This window comes from Oncorhynchus tshawytscha, linkage group LG12 (genome assembly GCF_018296145.1).
Source record: "Oncorhynchus tshawytscha isolate Ot180627B linkage group LG12, Otsh_v2.0, whole genome shotgun sequence".
Classification (NCBI taxonomy): Eukaryota; Metazoa; Chordata; class Actinopteri; order Salmoniformes; family Salmonidae; genus Oncorhynchus; species Oncorhynchus tshawytscha.
This window is the reverse complement of record NC_056440.1, coordinates 40551654-40570162: the sequence shown is the minus strand read 5'-3', so window position 1 is coordinate 40570162 and position 18509 is coordinate 40551654. Positions and strand designations below refer to the sequence as shown.

General features: G+C 43.1%; 1 protein-coding gene across 2 annotated transcripts in view; it reads left to right on the top strand.

The window, feature by feature from the left end:
* fam222a (family with sequence similarity 222 member A) overlaps positions 1–17527 on the top strand; it is a 77355-nt gene extending 59828 nt beyond the window's left edge. For both annotated transcript variants that reach the window (XM_024439374.2, XM_024439373.2), the window contains one exon: positions 14065–17527. In XM_024439374.2, coding sequence (XP_024295142.1) covers positions 14070–15557 — 1488 coding nt within the window. In that variant the 5' untranslated portion in view covers positions 14065–14069 and the 3' untranslated portion in view covers positions 15558–17527. The remainder of the gene's footprint in view (positions 1–14064) is intronic.
* The last annotated feature ends 982 nt before the right edge of the window (positions 17528–18509 follow it).

Sequence of the window (18509 nt, the reverse complement as noted above, 5' to 3'; positions counted from 1 at the left end):
AGGCATCTGTGTCATTGTGTTGTGTGACAAAACTGCACATTTTAAAGTGGCCTTTTATTGCCCCCAGCACAAGGTGCACCTGTGTAATGATCTTGCTGCTTAATCAACTTCTTGATATGCCAGGTGGGTGGATTATCTTGGCAAATGAGAAATGCTCACTAACAGGGATGTAAACACATTTGTGCATAACATTTGAGAGAAATGAGCTTTTGTGAGTATGATTTTTTTATTTTTTTATTTCAGCTCATGAAACATGGAACCAACACTTTACATGTTGGGTTTACATTTTTGTTCAGTGTAGTTTTGATGTAGTTTTGATACAGTGCCTAGTGAAAGTATTCACACCCATTGCACAATATTCACATTTTGCTGCCTTAAAAGCTAAAGATTTATTAAATTGGGTTGTTTTCCCACCAATGTACACAACCTACTTCACATTTTCAAAGTGAAAGAAAAATGCAATAACATTTTCTTTAAAAAATAAAAGACGTCTTGATTTGCGTATGTCTTCACTCCCCATAGTTAATACTTGATGGATGCACCTTTGGCAGCCATTAGAGCTGTGATTAATTTTGAACCAGATTCTACCAGTGGCACGAATTGATGGATGCCAAGGGAAGCCAGGCTTCCCCATATAATTGGCCATGTAATGTATCTTTCATATCACTGTGTTTCATAACTTTCCTTCAATTCGCAAGAGGCTGACTGTATCTCTCCGGAGAAAGCATCCGAGCGAGTGAAACAGTGCCCCTCTGTCTCTGTATGCGTCTCTGTATCTATCTGATTCTGTCTGGTCAAAAAGACTATAACATTGTTGCCGCCCATAGCATTGAATGCAGGGGAAGCAAAAACGAGCATTTGACGTCCCTTGATAAAAAAAGCATAAAATAATAGCCAATCAGCATTGAGAGTGAGTTCAACTGTGAATGGTCCTGGCGCACCCAAAAAAAGTTTCAAGGGAAGCCAGTTTGGATTTGGCTTCCCACCAATCACTTCACATCGAAAGCAAAACTTAATTGACGGAAAAAAGTTGAATTGTTGCATCTCGTGTTGTTTTCCACCGGTGTCTAGATAGTTAGTTGCTAGCTAGCTAAAATGGGCTCTTTCCTAAATGATTTGTGAATGGCGATAGGGATTTGGACTTGTGGTTATTTCTCCGTTTCGGCTAAATATTATTAAGACAATTCTGATCCAAACATAAATGTATACATTGTGCCCCTGGCCTGAGAGGATGGTAGTTCAATATGTAGCTTGATGTAATTGTCTAATGTTAACTAGCTGCTTCACCGTTGCCCATGAAAGGAAGTTAGGCTAACGAGCAAGCATTTTAGCCATACCCATAACATGATGCAGCCACCACCATGCTTGAAAAGAGTGGTGCTCGGTATTGTGTTGTGTTGGATTTGCCCCAAACATAATGCTTTGTATTCAGGACATAAAGTCAGTATCTTTGCCACATTTTTTGCAGTTTTACTTTTACCTTGTTGCAAACATGATGCATGTTTTGGAATCATTTTTATTCTCTACAGGCTTCCTTTTTGTCACTCTGTCAATTAGGTTAGTATTGTGGAGTAACTACAATGTTGTTGATCCATCCTCAGTTTTCTCCTATCACAGCCATTAAACTCTGTAATTGCTGTAAAGTCACCTTTGGCCTCATGGTGAAATCTCTGAGCGGTTTCCTTCCTCTCCAGCAACTGAGTTATGAAGGACACCTGTATCTTTGTAGTGACTGGGTGTATTGAGACATACAAAGTGTAATTAATAACTTCACCATGCTCAAAGGGATATTCAGTGTCTGCTTTTTTATTTTATTGTCACCCATCTACCAATAGGTTCCCTTCTTTGCAAGGCATTGGAAGACCTTCCTGGTCTTTGTGGTTGTATCGGTGTTTGAAATTCACTGCTTGACTGAGGGACCAGAAATCATGTTAATCACTATACAACTTATGTGACTTTGTTTAGCAAATGTTTACTTATTTAAGCTTGCCATAACAAATGGGTTGAATACCTGACTCCAGAAATTATGTCTAAAAACACAATTCCACTTTGATATTATGGGGCGTCTAATCTAAATGTAATCCGTTTTAAATTCAGGCTGTAACATAACAAAATGTGGAAAAAGTTGAGGGGTATGAATAGTTTCTGAAGGCACTGTATTTACAGACACTGTAGTAAATGATTGCCTAATCATATGTAAGTACATTTCCTTGAACAGTGATTGGCCACGTGATTGGCAGTTAGGCAACCTACTCTATTTCATTGAGCCCACACATCGGCCTACTGTACCGTAGGTGCACTTGATCTCGCAGGCCCAACTAGGGGAGGAGTGGTAAGCTACTGAACTTGAATCAGCGAGTTCTGAGATGGTGTGAATAGGTAGACTTGACGCATACAAAGCAGAAAGACAGCCGTTTCCAAATAATCTGCGGGGGTAAAAAAATATAGATTTGTATCTCAAAAGTTCTGTCTGACCGCCCGGTCCCGTCCTCAGCATGAAGAAATGCAGACCGCGCCGCATTGATCTCTGTCGGGGATATGCAGCCCTCTACAAAATGTTCAATCATTTTTGTTTCACTTTGAAAGGTTGTGGACATCGGTACCAAAAAAAAAAAAGTCAATTTATTCCCTTTTACATTTCAGGGCAGTAAAATGTGAAGACTGTAAGGAGTGTGTGGACTTTTATTAGGTGTTATATTGAGATTTCTGGGGAACAAATGCTAAAATGAGGAGAACATGATCTTGTCTACTTGTTAAAGCTAATGTACTACAGTGGAGTTTATCTCCCAGACCTAAGCTTATACAGATCAAACCAAGACTAAACTAAGATACTCCAGTGTACTGAGACCCTGAGAAAAGGAAAGGTGCTCACAGTGTCCGAAGGCTAAAGCTTTTGCCAGGAAATCAATTGATTGAATCTGAGGCGAGATAGACTCTAATGAAATCAAATATTACATTTGGGAGTCATGTCCGAGCTTTTTTCCATATTCATTTCTAAATCCATTTTTTTTTGACACAGCCCTTATGACTCAGTAGCCGGCTGTGATAGATCACGGTGGAGATTGCAGAGTGCCTCAACGGGCCATTAGTAGAACACTCTCAATTCCCTCCAAAGCCTTATGGGAAGTATGTCTACATCTCTGTTACTCAGTCAGGGTAACCATCAGGGACAGGGAGTACACAGATGGGGGTGGGGTTGTAGAACCTATGTATCATCATCATCATCATCATCATCATCATCATCATCATCATCATCATCATCATCATAATTCAAGACATCATCATCATGAGCTTTGATACAAATCTGCACAATTATAGCTAGCCTAATCTTTGAATCGTATATATTTTTAAAAAACTACGCAAATAATCATCAACCTTGAGATGAACCTAGATAGATGTGTACCTGGAATGTTTTTCCTTTTTTCCTGTTGCCGAGCAGAGCAAGCAGCAGGGTCCCCCGTCCCCCCCACACACACATAGACTTGAATTGATTAGTTCCCCTAGCTGAGGGCATATTCAACGTGTCCCCACCCCCCCACCAGGCAACTCTTCCCCGCTGATCGCTGGCTCACACATGCTCCTCCTCTCTTCTGCAGTGTCTCTCTCTCCATCGCTCTCCTCAGAAAGCTCCTGCGGGGGAGCCAGGTTTTTGATTGGCTGACGGCAGAGCATTATTAATATTGTTTTTACCTCCGACGAGGAGGTGGGGGGTGCTGTCCTGGGGGTCTGGCCAACAGCCCCTGCTTTGTGTGCCCAATAGTCAATTAGAGGCGGCGCCCCGGCTGAGACGACAGGGATGCAGGGTTAATTGCAGAGGACCAAACAGCTGGCTCTATCAGGGCCCATTGTGCATTGCAGCAGTTGTCACGGCAATCCAGGGCCAGCCTGTAATCGCTAACTAGTCAGCCCTGTGGCAGATGACACCTCCATTAGCACAAGGCAGGTATTGTTCAGCGAGCAAAGCCGTCTCTAGCTCCCCCCTCCACCCCCGCCTGCGCCTCCTTTCATGGCCCAGCTTTTGTCCGGTGTTGGTAACAGAGGGGGGCGGAGAGGATGTCTGTCATAGGATCAGGGTCTATCTAGCCCAGGACCAAACGATAGGCACGGGTCAAGGGTGTCCCTTCGCAACAATGCATTTTCATATCGTTCCATTCCCGAACGGCAATGCGTTTGAACAAGTCAAACTTTTTCCAAAGTAAGTGATTCAAGCATGAGGGATTCGAAGGCTGTTCTACACATGAATTATTAACTTGAATAGCTCCATAACAATGAGGTGGAAAGGGCAAAGCGTCGCTTGCTTGCTCCGTGGAGACAGGATAGATTGAATATGCAGCAGGATGGTGGAAGGGGGAAAAAAGTAGATTAGCATGGCTTGGCCTAAAAGCATTGTAATTTATAGGGACCTGTGGTTTTAAAAGGACACATGGGGGTGGGTGATGGGACCCCGGACTGCAGCGGATAATGCCCTCTCTGGGCTTCGCTCGTGCTGACAGCTCATGCACATTTAACAGCAGCTTCTCTTCTCTGGAGAAAAAGTTCCCGGTGAACCTGGTGGATGTTGCACTGCTGCTGACCTAGTGTTTTCTTTCATCTCTCTCGCGCTTTCTCTCACTACGAATCAACTCCTGTTGGAATTGCCCTAACCCTGTTATCCTCACAGCCTCTGCTTATTTGGTCAAAGCTAATGCGTGTTATGTGCTCATCGTTCTGTGAAGACATCATTGCAAACCGCTCAACCACATGGTCTTTACATCCCTCTTTTTTTTAAAACTTAAATTGTATTTTCTTTGGCTTTGTTGCTGTAGAAAGAAAAAAAGGGGATGGATGAATGTGTATAAGTAAGCGCCACATTGCTGCCACTGGCTGGGAGTAAAGATTGAGAACATAGCAGATCTGATGTGTCGGTGTTACCCGTTGGTTTCACTACTAACTAGAAATGTCTCCAACCTGCTCATGATTTCAGAACATTTGGAGCTCTAATAAATGGGAGAAATGAGGGAGAGGATTTCAGGCAGTTCTTTCCGGCTTATTCCTGTGAATATTCAATTAAGCCACTAATTAGAATGCAAAGCAGTTTTATGCTCCTCTGAATTTCATACTGCACTCTCTCTGCACAACCTCTGACTCCTCATCCCTGTCTGTCTCTCCTTTTCTGCTCTCCTATTTTCCCTCCCTCCCTCCCTCCCTCCCTCCCTCCCTCCCTCCCTCCCTCTCCTTCCCTCCCTCCCTCCCTCCCTCCCTCCCTCCTTTGCCTCCACCTCGCCTAACTCTACACTCTTCTGCTCAGTCCATCTGCCACTGCTTCTATTGATCAACACAATTTGACCCCTCACTTGGAAGAACTGCACCAAATTTAATGGATTTTTTAAGAGTCTGATCCCGTTCCCAATTCTCTCCTTATTGCGGTTTCGTACCCTTCCCTCCTCCAACCCCATACACAGAAAAATGTGTTCATCAAAATTCAGAGTACCGCTGGCTAATTAAAGGAGTGTTAATTGAGTGTTCAGGATTGAGCTACACACGAGCACACCAACCACCCACAAAGATGGCACAGGGCACCCCAAGGATGATGTGCTTGAGGAACTCCACGTCACTCAAAAGTCAGAGGGGAGAACAGTTACATCCCCCCCATCTGCTTTGTTCTGTCTAAGCCGGGGGAGGGGGGTACTATTAATTCTGGTATATGGAATTGTTTTAAGAAAGTCATACCAAGGATCATTTTGCTATTTGATTTGGAATTTTAAGACCCCTTGAAGTTTGAAAAATATCGTAAAACATTTTTTTGAGGATTTTTTTCTTCGGGGGGCTTAATGCCATTAGCCCATACAGACACATTGAATAACTGATTCACTACATGGAACAACAAATGGTCCCAAAAACATACCAAAAATAAGTTTTTTCCTTAGTGCCTCTCCTATATCTGAGAGTGGTCCCGTGTAGCTCAGTTGGTAGAGCATGACGCTTGCAATGCCAGGGTTGTGGGTTTGATTCCCACAGGGGACCACTTTGAAAATGTATGCACTCACTACTGTAAGTTGCTCTGGATAAGAGCGTCTGCTAAATGACTCAAATGTAAATATAAGAAATATCAGGAAACATTTATTTATTTTATTTTTATTTATTACATATACATTTTTATTTATGACATGTATTTAACTCCATAACAGTCTATATACAGTATACAGTACCAGTCAAAAGGAGTTTTCTTTACTTGTACTATTTTCTACATTGTAGAATAATAGTGAAGACATCAAAACTATGAAATGACACATGGAATCATGTAGTAACCAACATTTTTTAAACAAATCAAAATATTTTTAGATTCTTCAAAGTAGCCACTCTTTGCCTTGACAGCTTTGCACACTCTTGGCATTCTCCCAACCAGCTTCACCTGGAATGTTTTTCCAACAGTCTTGAAGCTATTCCCACATATGCTTAGCACTTGTTGGCTGCTTTTCCTTCACTCTGCGGTCCACTTCATCCCAAACCATCTCAATTGGGGCCGTCATTGTAAATAAGAATGTGTTCTTAACTGACTTGCCTTGTTAAATAAAATAAAAATACAAACAATTTGGGCTGAGGTAGGGTTATTGTGGAGGCCAGGTCATCTGATGCAGCACTTCATCACTCTCCTTGGTCTACCGACGGACACTTGTGGAGGTCGTAGAGTAAAAGGGAGAACACTATTTGTGAGGGTCATCTTTCCATAGAGGGATTTTGAGGATGTCTCATGGTCTAACAGACACTGCTCTAACTCCGTTACCTTTCACCGCAGATGCAGAAGTGCGACATAGGCGGATTTGGTGGATTGAGACTCATCCAATGCAAAAAAAACCCATATATTTCTAGCTTAAACTGACAGAGTATGGGGATTTTTTTAAATTATGCTAATAAACTTTAGGGGTTAAAGAGCTTCACGATTCTGTTGAGAAAGACCCTCTGCTGTTCAGTTCACTTCAGTTCTGTCTTGCCATGCTATGGTGTATACACACAAACACATAGCCTCTCTCACTCGGGTGCGAGGCGCTAATGAGCCATGGCATTTCGAGATGTGCCTGCTCTGACACACAGGCATTGTGTGCCAGGCGCTGGGTGATTAAGGACGAAGGTCAGTCCGTTAATTGCCTCTCTGCCATCTCCTCTCCCTGGCGTGGGAGCCAAACCCAGCTCCCAGCTCTCACCACCACTAGCTGTACGGTGCTGGCTCTGCCACTTTTATCTTCACTGCTATAGTATATACGCAATTGAAACGTATGGTATGAGGATGACCTCACTATGAAGTCTGGGTTTGGATAGTGATATTGTAACATTACGCTATGAAGCCGTGCTTGTCTTTTCCGTTTTTTCTCTGTTCGGTGATGCCGTTTCAGATGTGCATGTGAGAGTGCCGGTCGTCACCTCATGCCTTGTTGTGGAAAATAAAAAGTGTCTTATTCCATCCCCAAGGGAAATAATTAATCCGTACAAGGCTGTCGTGTGTTGAAATGAAGCAAGTGTGAAGCATTTAGCCCAGGAGGCATTGCAGGCTGTCGCCTGCACAGGCACCTGTTGTCGTCCCTGCCCTACATTTCAGCAGGGCGCACAGAGCAGAGCATAACAACATGCTCCACTGATGCCACTGTGTTTGTGTGCGCATATGCACGTAGGTGCATGTGTGTGTACACGTGAGTGTGTGTACAGGAAACCCTAGTCCTGTGAGGAGGAGGTAGGGAAGCTCAGCGGAAGGCAGTGGCGGGCACCTCGGTGGCTGTTTATCAGCCAGTAACATCTGTACGCTGTGATCTACTGTAGCTGGAGCCAATAAGTCCCGCAGCGCTGCAGAGCTGGCCTCAACACCGTTAGGCACTCTCCTTTCACCTCCTCTATGCCCTTCGCTTGCTTATCCTGCAAACCCACAGCTCCTCCTGGGAGAAGACGGATGAAGATCCCCTGGCCATGCACATCAAACAGCACGACAAAGTGTGTGTGTGTGTGTGTCACATTTAATCAACTCTGCAACTAACAGAATAGTAGGCAACTAGAATCTGAAAGAGCACAGACGCTCATTTGCCTCCTCCTCCTCTTCCTCGGTGCCAGTAGGCTCTAATAACCGGAAGCCTTTGTGGGGCTGAGATGGGTTTTGTGGGACCTGTCAAGCCTCTAATCCCTGTGGCCTCTGAAGTGTGAAACCCTTTGATGCCAGGTCGCTCCCCAAAGGCTCTGCCTGTTGACAAACAACGGGCGAGCCAAGGAGAGATGGAAGGAGACTGAGGAGATCGGGAGTAGTGGAACTTTTGTCCGCATGCAGAAGGAGAGACAGCACAGTAGAGTCAGACATGGAAAATATGGACTGAGAATTTGCCACCCTTGAATGAATTTTCTGGTTGTTTTGCAACATTTTTAAAATTCATGTGGCAGTAATTAGGGGGAATGATGGGCATGTTGCAGGGGGGGTGAGGAGGGGCACAGCCCCTTGATATGCCAAAGCAGAATATCGCTCCTCATTTAAACCATGTGATGATCAAATATGTTTATTTAAAAATGCAGCCAGCCCATTTGCATGTGGACTGGCGAATGCCGAGATTTTTTCTTCTTCTTTGGAGCACATTAAATAAGTCTTCTGTCAGTTTCCCCTGCCTGTGGGAACATCAAAGCGTGTTGCAATCAACGCTGTCACCAGGGAAGGTTAGGTTGGGAGAATTGTGCCCTAGTCAGGCAGCCTCAGTCCTGCTGCCCACTGATCTGGATCTCTATGTTCATGCCTGTGTCCTTCTAAGGACAGTCAAGCATTCCTTGGTTTCCGAGTCATATATGACCCTTTCAGCCCAACCCATTACAATGTGATCAGATTCATTTACAGCCATAAACATAACATTGTATTTTTTTTCAACCTTTTACTCCAGTGGGCTAAATAGTCTTAAACAAAAATCTACTTTGAAACTAAAGTATACACCTCACACTCATGGTTATGGGTTTAAAAACACGTGTACCATGTCAGATATACAGTTGAAACATATTATATTTAGAGTTTGCATACTGAAATTACACTTTATATACATATCACAGAAGACTAAAATATAACAAAACCGTTTCACGTAGAAACACTGGATTTCCAGCATTTAAATTTGTTTAATTAATTATGAAAAATATGAATAAAATTCCCCACTCGAGGGTGAGGGTGATTTAGTCATTTGACTGCAGGAAAGGGATACTACATTGTCTCTCTTGTCTTATTTAGGACCAGTTGTGATGCTGGAGTCTGATCGTACTGTCATTGACTATTGAAAACGTTGTGATGTGTATACCTAATATATTTGCTTGAAGCATCAATATGTTTTATTTACTTCAACAATCTCCCAAGTGGCACAGCGGTCTGAAGCGCTGCATCTCAGTGCTAGAGGCGTCACTACAGACCCTGGTTTGATCTTGGGCTGTATCACAACTGGCCGTGATCGGGAGTCCCATAGGGCGGCGCACAATTGGCCCAGTGTCGTCCGGGTTAGGGGAGGGTTTGGCTGTCATTGTAAAATAACCATTTGTTCTTACTTGACTTGCCTATTTAAATAAAGGTTAAATAAAATAGTATTGTCTTGTAGTTGGAACATTCACAATTTCACAGACGCAAATAATATGCAAGTTCTAACTCCCAATTTATTTCCTTTATGATATGGATCTTGTAGATTTAATCATTTTCACAGTTGGAGGCCCATTGAATAGTAGAAATGAACTTCTCATGCTATCAGTAATGGGAGCAGAAGAATAAGAGTTGGTGACTGCTTGGCTGTAAAGTCTCTTTAAACTGAAATGGAGTGAGTCCCGCTCATACAGCCCCTTGCCTCGAAACTCCTCAGGTCACCACGACATTCGCTGACTGGCGCGTTTCTATTTTGTTTAGTCTTGGTGGTTTTTTTTGTTCGCTTTTGCATAAAAATTCATTTTTTTAAGGGGTTGCGAGTCATTGGTGGCAGATGATTTATTTATGTGAAATTGAGTTCTTCCCCCGATGCCCCTCTTTTTGTTGCACTTTGATAAAGGTGACAGGCAAAGGTCTCCATAAAAACCACAACACTTAAATAATAAAGAACTTTTTGGGCGACACGACCAAATTGACATAGAAATGTTAGGTATAGATCTGTAAATTCTCACTGAAAGCAAGTCTTAGGAGCGGTAGATCTGTTCTTTATTTATATGCTTCCCGTTCTTAAGTTTCGTTTTTGCGTCTTTATACACCAGCTTTAAACAGCTGAAAATGTAATACTTTTGGTTATGGAAAATACATTTCACAGCGGTTTAGATGGTACATTGATTATCTGCACTATACTTGCTTGTTTTGTCACATAAACTGAAATTAGGCTAAATATTTGAATTTTAGCAACCAGGAAATGGTGGAGCGATTTTGCATAGTGCACCTTTTTTAAAGAAGCCTCAACAACATCTTTGCCTATGACTACATTTTAGTTGTCATTTCTACTTTTTGGTGAAGATGTCATTTTCTGGCCATAGAATGAATGGATGATGTTATTTGAGGACAGAAAGGAAAGAGCAATGGCTTAATACTGCAAGGAACACAAGCTACAGACATGGCTTTTATTAGTAATTTTCTGGATCAGAAATTAAACGAATGAAACTGACAGGATGTGAGAAGACACTTGTATATCTGGGAAATAAACATGTATGTCAATAATTATTCATATTCAGATAATGAGATATAATCTAGATAGCTAATTGTGTATTGCCAAGTAATGTGCTGAGGCTGCCATTCAAACAGCTAAGACTAGCTGGCTAACTAGCTAGCTAAATGTTTTAGTTGGTAAGACTGGTTGTATGAAACAACACATGTATAATGAATGTTAGCCAGCTAGTTACCTAGCTAATAAACTTAGCATACATATTGTTTCCCAAGAAGTAAACTATCTAGCTAGCTACACTGGCTGCAGCCATTGCAGACAAAAAGCTAATTAGCTAACCAAAATGTGGCTAACTATCACATGAAAACAATGAAGCTATTTCTGATCAAATGTTACCATATGTAGATAGCTAGACCCTTTCTTACTAATTGTACTGTGAACTCAAGGTTAGCTAGCTAGTAAGCAAACAGTAGCTAGCCCAAGTGTGGTTTAGCTAGCCAAAAACATCCATGATCATGATCTCTCCTAGGGAAATTGCTTTTAAAAGCATATACTCATACACAAATACTCTTACTACTTTGAGCTGGCCCTTAATAAAGATGACTGTAAACAGTAGTGTCGTTTCAAGTGATTTATTATAGTTAGATAGAAGGAGAACAGCATCTTGTCTTCTCATTCTGCAGCATAAATCTGCTCCGACCACCGACTGTCACAGTGCAGCACTAGTGAAAAATATAAACTACTTTGAAATCCCAGTAGCTAGCTACAGCCAGACTATCAAGGTTATCTCTTGACAGATTAGCTTGATCAAATGTGTAATTGAGTTCTGATTGTGTTCTCAACAGTACAATATCGAGCATGTGATATGTGGAATTTGAACATTTTCAAATTCTGGAATTTTCACAATGCCCTCAAATGACATCCTTTCCAAACATTCCAAAAGAGAATGTTGACAGGTAGTCATGCCTGTTTTAGTGTTAAGGTTTGCAAAAACAGGGAAACCTTTGCCTGTCAACTTTAAGTAGCCATGAAATTGCCTGAATATCTTTTAAATCCAATCTCTGTACCCCACCCCCCAACACTGACAAATAATGGTGGGCTTTTAGAAAGGGACATTTTCCTGATTTGCCACCTCATCTCTGGGTCGATTAAGCTGTCGCTACCTGAGTAAAAGCCAATAATACTAGTCTGTGTGACCGAACTCAGACGTTGTGGGATTTCATTTGGGGTTTGGAATGGCTCCAAGTACTAGGTAGCGTACCACAACCACCATTTAGTTGTGAGTGACAGAGCATCTTGCTTATGATAGTGGAATTCTGGCACTGGGCAGGATATCTAGCTAGTGTTACAGCCATAGAAATACATATGTACATATGACTGCATATTACTATGTGTTCTAGTGAATTCTGTGGACCCCAATACTGAAATGACAGAGAAATAAAAACTATATAAGCCATATGCCAACTTTAATCTAAACTTTACAATTCAGAGATTTTAAAACTAAACCTTTTGGAGTTACACTTTACTATGTTCATTCTTTATTGTTTTGTAGCAGCAGGTTTGAAACACATTGTATTAAATGTGACTTGCTATTCTCATTATTTAGCTCACCCTGAAACCAGGTTAAGAATTCCCTACAGATGGTTAATTGTGATTTTAGTTAGGGTTTCCATCGCCCCATCTCCAAGTAGTCCTGGGTCAAATCATTGAGGAAGGATAAAACCCAGTAAGTGATACTACTTATAAATCTCAACTGTGCCACTGCAATTAAATATGCTTCTCTACTCCCTCCCCCTGCTCCCTCTCCAAATATCAAAGGCTAACCCAATTCGACGCTAAAGAGAGTCTGAATTAATTTCACAAAGCACTGATTTAACAGTGCCTAAGGTGCCAGCCTTCAACAGAATTAGTTTTTTTTTATTTTAAAGATCCATTCGTCGTGGGATATACATTCACAGGGGGGGTGAAAATGAGATGGAGGGGTCCTGGGGTCCAGCAACATTAAGGCAGTTATATACAATTTAAAATATTACATGAAATTTCATAACACTTCACAACACATTAAGTCTGTTCCCTCAAGCCACTACTCTCTATCACATATCTACAATACAATACAAAATCCACGTGTGTGTGTGTCTTATCATGTGTATGTGTGTCTGTGCCTGTGTGTATCTCTTTACAGTCCTCGCTGTACACCATAAGGTGTATGTTTCTGTTTTTTAAATCTGATTCTACCACTTGCACCAGTTACCTGATGCGTAGTAGAGTTCCATGTATCCATGGCTCTATGTAGTACTCCAATAGTCTGTTCTGGACTTGGGGATTGTGAAGAGACCTTTGATGGCATGTCCTGTAGAGTATGCATGGGTGTCAGAGCTGTGTGCTAGTAGTTTAAACAGACAGCTCAGTGCATTCAGCATGTCAACACTTCTTACAAAAACAAGTAGTGATGAAGTCCATTCCTTCTCCACTTGGTGCCATGAGAGATTTACATGCATATTATTAATGTTATCTCTCCTTGTACATTTAAGGGCCAGCCGTGCTGCCCTGTTCTAAGCCAATTGTAATTTTCCAAGGTCCCTCTTTGTTGCACCTGAACCCACGACTGAACAGTACGAAAAAACTAGAGCCTGTAGGACCAGCCTTGTTGATAGTGTTATTAAAAATGCAGAGCAGCTCTTTATTATGGATAGACTTCTCCCCGTCTTCGCTACTGTTGTATCAATATGTTTTGACCATGAGAGTTTACAATCCAGGATTACTCCAAGCAGTTTAGTCACCTCAACTTGCTCAATTTCCACATTATTTATTACAAGATTTAGTTGAGGTTTAAGGTTTAGTGAATTATTTTTCCCAAGTACAATGCTTTTAGTTTTGGAAATAATTAAGATGAACTTACTCCTTGCCACCCATTCTGAAACGAACTGCAGTTCTTTCTCAAGCGCAGCAGTGATTTCACTTGCTGTAGTAGCTGACTTGTATAGTGTTGAGTCATCCGCGTACCTAGATACACTGGCGTTATTCAAGGCCAGTGGCATTTCATTAGTAAAGATTTTAAAAAGTAAGGGGCCTAGACCACTGCCCTGGGGAATTCCTGATTCTACCTGGATTATGTTGGAGAGGATTCCATTAAAGAACACCCTCTGTATTCTGTTAGACCGGTAACTCTTTATCCACAATATAGCAAGGGGTTTAAAGCCATAACACATATGTTTTTCCATCAGCAGACTAAGATCGATAATGTCAAAAGCCGCACTGAAGTCTAACAAAACAGATCACACAATATTTTTATCATCAATTTCTCTCAGCTAGTCATCAGTCATTTGTGTAAGTGTTGTGCTTGTTGAATATCCTACCCTATAAGTGTGGTGACCTGTACTGACTTATTACTTTGTTCAATGCTTAGCTCTGTCTCTTGTGCTCATTCCCATGTGTCTCTTGTCTATTTATCTTGCAGGTGACATGGTGGTTCCCATGCATTCTCCCCGCTACCCCAGCGTGGCTGAGCTGGATGCCTACGCCCAGAAGACGCAGAGCAGCCCACTCTCCATCAAGATCTTCCCCACCAACATCAGAGTCCCCCAGCACAAGCACCTTAACCGGACTGTGAACGGCTTTGACACCACAGGTAGCCAGCGCTACAGCCCCTACCCACACCTCCATACCGGCGGCTACACAGGCCTCCTGGGCATTGTCAAGGTCTCTTCCCCCTTCGCCCCCACTAAGGGCGTCCTCAAGAACTCGGAAGGCAGGCGAACTAAGCTCTCCCCAGCCCAAATAGCTGTCGCCCCGTACCCTCCCCCTAGCAGTAGTACTTTAGCCAATGGCCACTGCCGGATGGTGTACCACACTGGACCCTCGCAGCCCCCCGAGGCCCCTAGCCTCTCCCTCTCGGTGCCCCCTAACGTCACTGTGGCTGGCTCTGGGATCCCTGTGACAGGGGGACGAGGCCTGGTCCAGCTACCCCCACAGTCCAACCTCCCTTCCATCCAGAGCATCATCTATCAAATCAACCAACACTGCCAGGCCCAGGCTCTGCAGCAGGTGTGCCAGGGTGCAAACTCCTCCACCGCACCCTCTACCAACCCCAGCCCCTCCAAGCAGGGTGCGGGGGGTATCATGGGGGTATCCTCCTGCTCCTCGGGAGGCGGCTACGTGGGCGGCATGGTGCCCCAGCCTAACCTGGTGTACACAGGGGCAGGGCTGCCGCTGGCGGTGCACAGTGGCGAGGCCATGAAGGCCGGGATGTACTCGGACAGCATGGACTACATCCTGTGGCAGAAACAGCAACAGCAGCAGCAGGCTGTGCTTCGCATGTATAGTGCGGGCAGCGGGGGAGGAGGGGCCATCAGTAAGTCCCCTGAAAGCTGTGGTGCCCCGGGGGGAGCAGGGATCATGGCCCAGGCGCAGGTGTCATCCTCCTCCTCCTCCAGACCCTACCACCTGACGGGGGGAAGTGGAGGGGGTGGGGGGTGCCTGGACAAGGTCAGCTCCTCCCCTCTGAACTGCATGGGGATGCATGGGAACTTCTCGGTGGGCCAGTACTTTGCCCCACCCTGGAACAGCGTGCTGGTCACCCCCGACAGTGACTGTTACAACCCGCACCAGGAGCTCCTGGGGACCACCACCCGAGGGCCAGCCACTGGGGGGCACAGGGAGATGAGCTACCCCCACCACCATCATCCCCACCATCACCACCACCATCATCACCACCACCCCGCAATAGACAGCGGGAGCGGGGGATGCCTGTGCTGCAGCTTGCCCAGTAAGAACCAGCTGTGCAACACATCGGTGCTGAGCAGCAGCCTGCAGTCTCTGGAGTACCTGATCAACGACGTCCACCCGCCCTGCATCAAAGAGCAGATGCTGGGCAAAGGCTACGAGACTGTGTCGGTGCCACGGCTGTTGGACCACCAGCATGCGCACATCCGCCTCCCAGTTTACAGATAGAGCGTGGGGGGATGAGGGCGAGAGCCAGGGGACAAGAATGAATGAATGATGCGAAATCTGGATCAAAAGCTGAGGGACAGAGAAGAAGACCTTGATTTCCTGGGGACATATAGGCCTGTTGAGACTGGCACTGCTTGAAGCAGCTCGGAGGCTCCAGGGAGGGAAGCGATGGTGTTAGAGTGGATCTTGTGTTCGGTGACGGGCTGGGGGGGTTTCTCCCTCCCAGCCCAGACTGGTTATTTATCAGTCAGGGAGAAAAAGGGTTTCGGTGGTTTTGGGTGCCCTGACAGAAGATTCTCCAGATGTCCCATAGTGTGGTTTGCCAACAGGAATTTGGGGGTGATTTTATTTGTATTTGTTCCTTTCTTGTTTTATTGTTGATGTTGTTGTTTTGAGTCGATTCAACTTTTTTTGGTGAGAATTCTAGCTGGTTATGAAAGTGCATACAGCCACCTCTGTTGTTCCCCCATCCAAATACAAAGCAACTGGGGTGCTATAGTCACAAAGAAGGCTCCAAAGGGCCAAAGGGTAGGGCTGCTTTCTAAAGTCCCTAAAGAAATACATCATACTCGCACACATTTTCATACATACACATGCACACACTCAAAAACTCATACACACATACACAAACACAGACGTGTACACACATGTCACAATGTTGAATGAAAAATATATGACAATATTAGTAATTATTGTTGTTATAATTGATCCCATAAATTGCACTGCTTGGAGTTTAAAACTTTGTTAACTTTGGAGTTTGGAATTGGGTAGTTTGGATATGATATATTTAAGAAACTTGAAAACTTGAACCTATTTTTGTTGTTTTCTATATTTGTAGGTATATTATATGCATAGGCTGCTATGGGGGAAAAGTGTCTCAAAATGCTTTTTTATTGTTTCTTGTTATTCCTCCTCAAGCTGACGTGCAGTTTCTGATGTCCTGGTATAAGGCATAGTCGCTGCTCTGGTTCTGTAACCTAGCCAGAGAGCTATCTTCTCTAAACAACACTGGAATCTACAGTACATCTTGAAAACACTTACGAAAAAGAAAATGTTGCAACAAAAAAAAAAAGTTTTTTTTTTCTCTATTGAAGATTGTTACTGTCTGATTGGGAGGTTTTCCAGCATGACCTCTTGTGTGTGGTTTAGTTATACATCTTTTAATATATTTATTTTAATATATTCCTTTTAATCCCTAGATTTGTTTTCCCTAAACCCCCCCCCAAAAAAACAACCAGTTTAGGAATCTGAAAAATGAGGCTGAATCAGCTTTTTGCTATGGGAGGCTTTTGACTTTGTTCCGTTATAGTGCTATTCCTGTCATGCCTCCCTTTTATAAGTATGGTAGAAGTGGGATATCCCTTTTCACTTCTGGGCACTATCATATAGGAGGAGTGAGAGCTGGGACCAAAAGGGAGTCTTGATGTGAAACAATCATGCCCTGTTCTCTCGGGTGATGTGAGATGAGACAAGGTACACTGCTTTTTCCTGGTCCGTTTCAGCCCATGGTTGAGACGCGTTGAGCCCGAGTCATTTGTTGACTTTAGGATTCAGAACATTGAAATATTTATTATGACTGTGAGTTTCCCTTGAATGTACTGCACTTAAATTACTGAAATGTCTAATGCCTTGGCTTGAGGGACTCGAGTGAAAATATTTGTAAAAAAATTTATAATAATTGATCAGTGCAGCAGTCCTATGGTCCTAAATTAGCATTTCCTTGGTCAGTCAAATTTCACTGGTAAATTGAGTTTATTAACTGGAGAGAGCGCTGAGGCTTTGTCACGTGGAAATGCTGGCAACAGTGGATATTTATGAAGTGCAATTATTATGACTGTATTAACATTTTTCTCTGAGCTTACACCAAAAAAATGTAAACTACAGTTGTAAATACATTCCCAATGTACCACGTGCCCGATCCCCATACTTTTCTGTTTTGAGGTGTAAAATAAATCTTATTTAAGAATATATTCAGAAGCCACATCTTGGCTGTGAGGTCTGTCATTATTTTTTAATTTTTTTTTTAAATATTCCGCACAAGAAAAATTGATAGAGAAAAAGATGGACTCAAGCCAAATATCTATGATTCTTGAGAGGGTCATATTTTTGGCAAGTCTCATCGTGGTGTGTATAGATCTGAGGTTTGTGTGTGGAATGTGTGTTAAAGTTGAACTGAAACCATTTCGGAAGCAAGGGTCCTTTTTAATAACCTTATACGATCAACAACCATGTCCCAAAGGCTTCATAAATGCTTTTGTGATCACCGTGGAACCTCTTCCACAAAAACAAACCTTTATATAATGGATTGATCTTCTTTTAAATTTGCCACAATGTGTTCAAGTAGCCACGTCCATACCATTGTTCATATAGGTGAAAGAAAGTAGTTATCGACCTACAGTCTTTTCTATCCCAGGATTTGAAGATATTCCAACTCTATATCCTTAGCTTTATTAGAGATGACTAACGGCAAAACTGAAACTTTCATCATTTTGCACCTCAACGCATCAGCAAATGTGATTTGAATTTCCCCCTCAAGATAACCCCCTTTACCATGAGCCTTAAAGTGGCAATCAGCAGTTGAAACATTACCAAAGCGTTTTCCCCACCACTATTTCGGTAAAAAGCAGGGTGATGGGGCTGGAGAAATGTCATTACTCTCAAATTTAAAGACAGCTATGGATGCAAGGACTTACCATCCATGGTATCCAAATGATAGTTTAACCATGTTATGAGGCTGTACAGTGTTTGTTTACATTTACAATGTTTACAAACAATGGAGTATAAAGAGCTTATATTTTGTGTTCTGATGGGGTGCGACAGTTAACTAAGCTCATGAGGCATATATAAGGGTGGGGCGGCAGGGTGGCCTAGTAGTTAGAGCATTGGACTAGTAACCGAAAGTTAGTTCGAATCCCTGAGCTGACAAGGTACAAAGCTGCTTTTCTGCCCCTG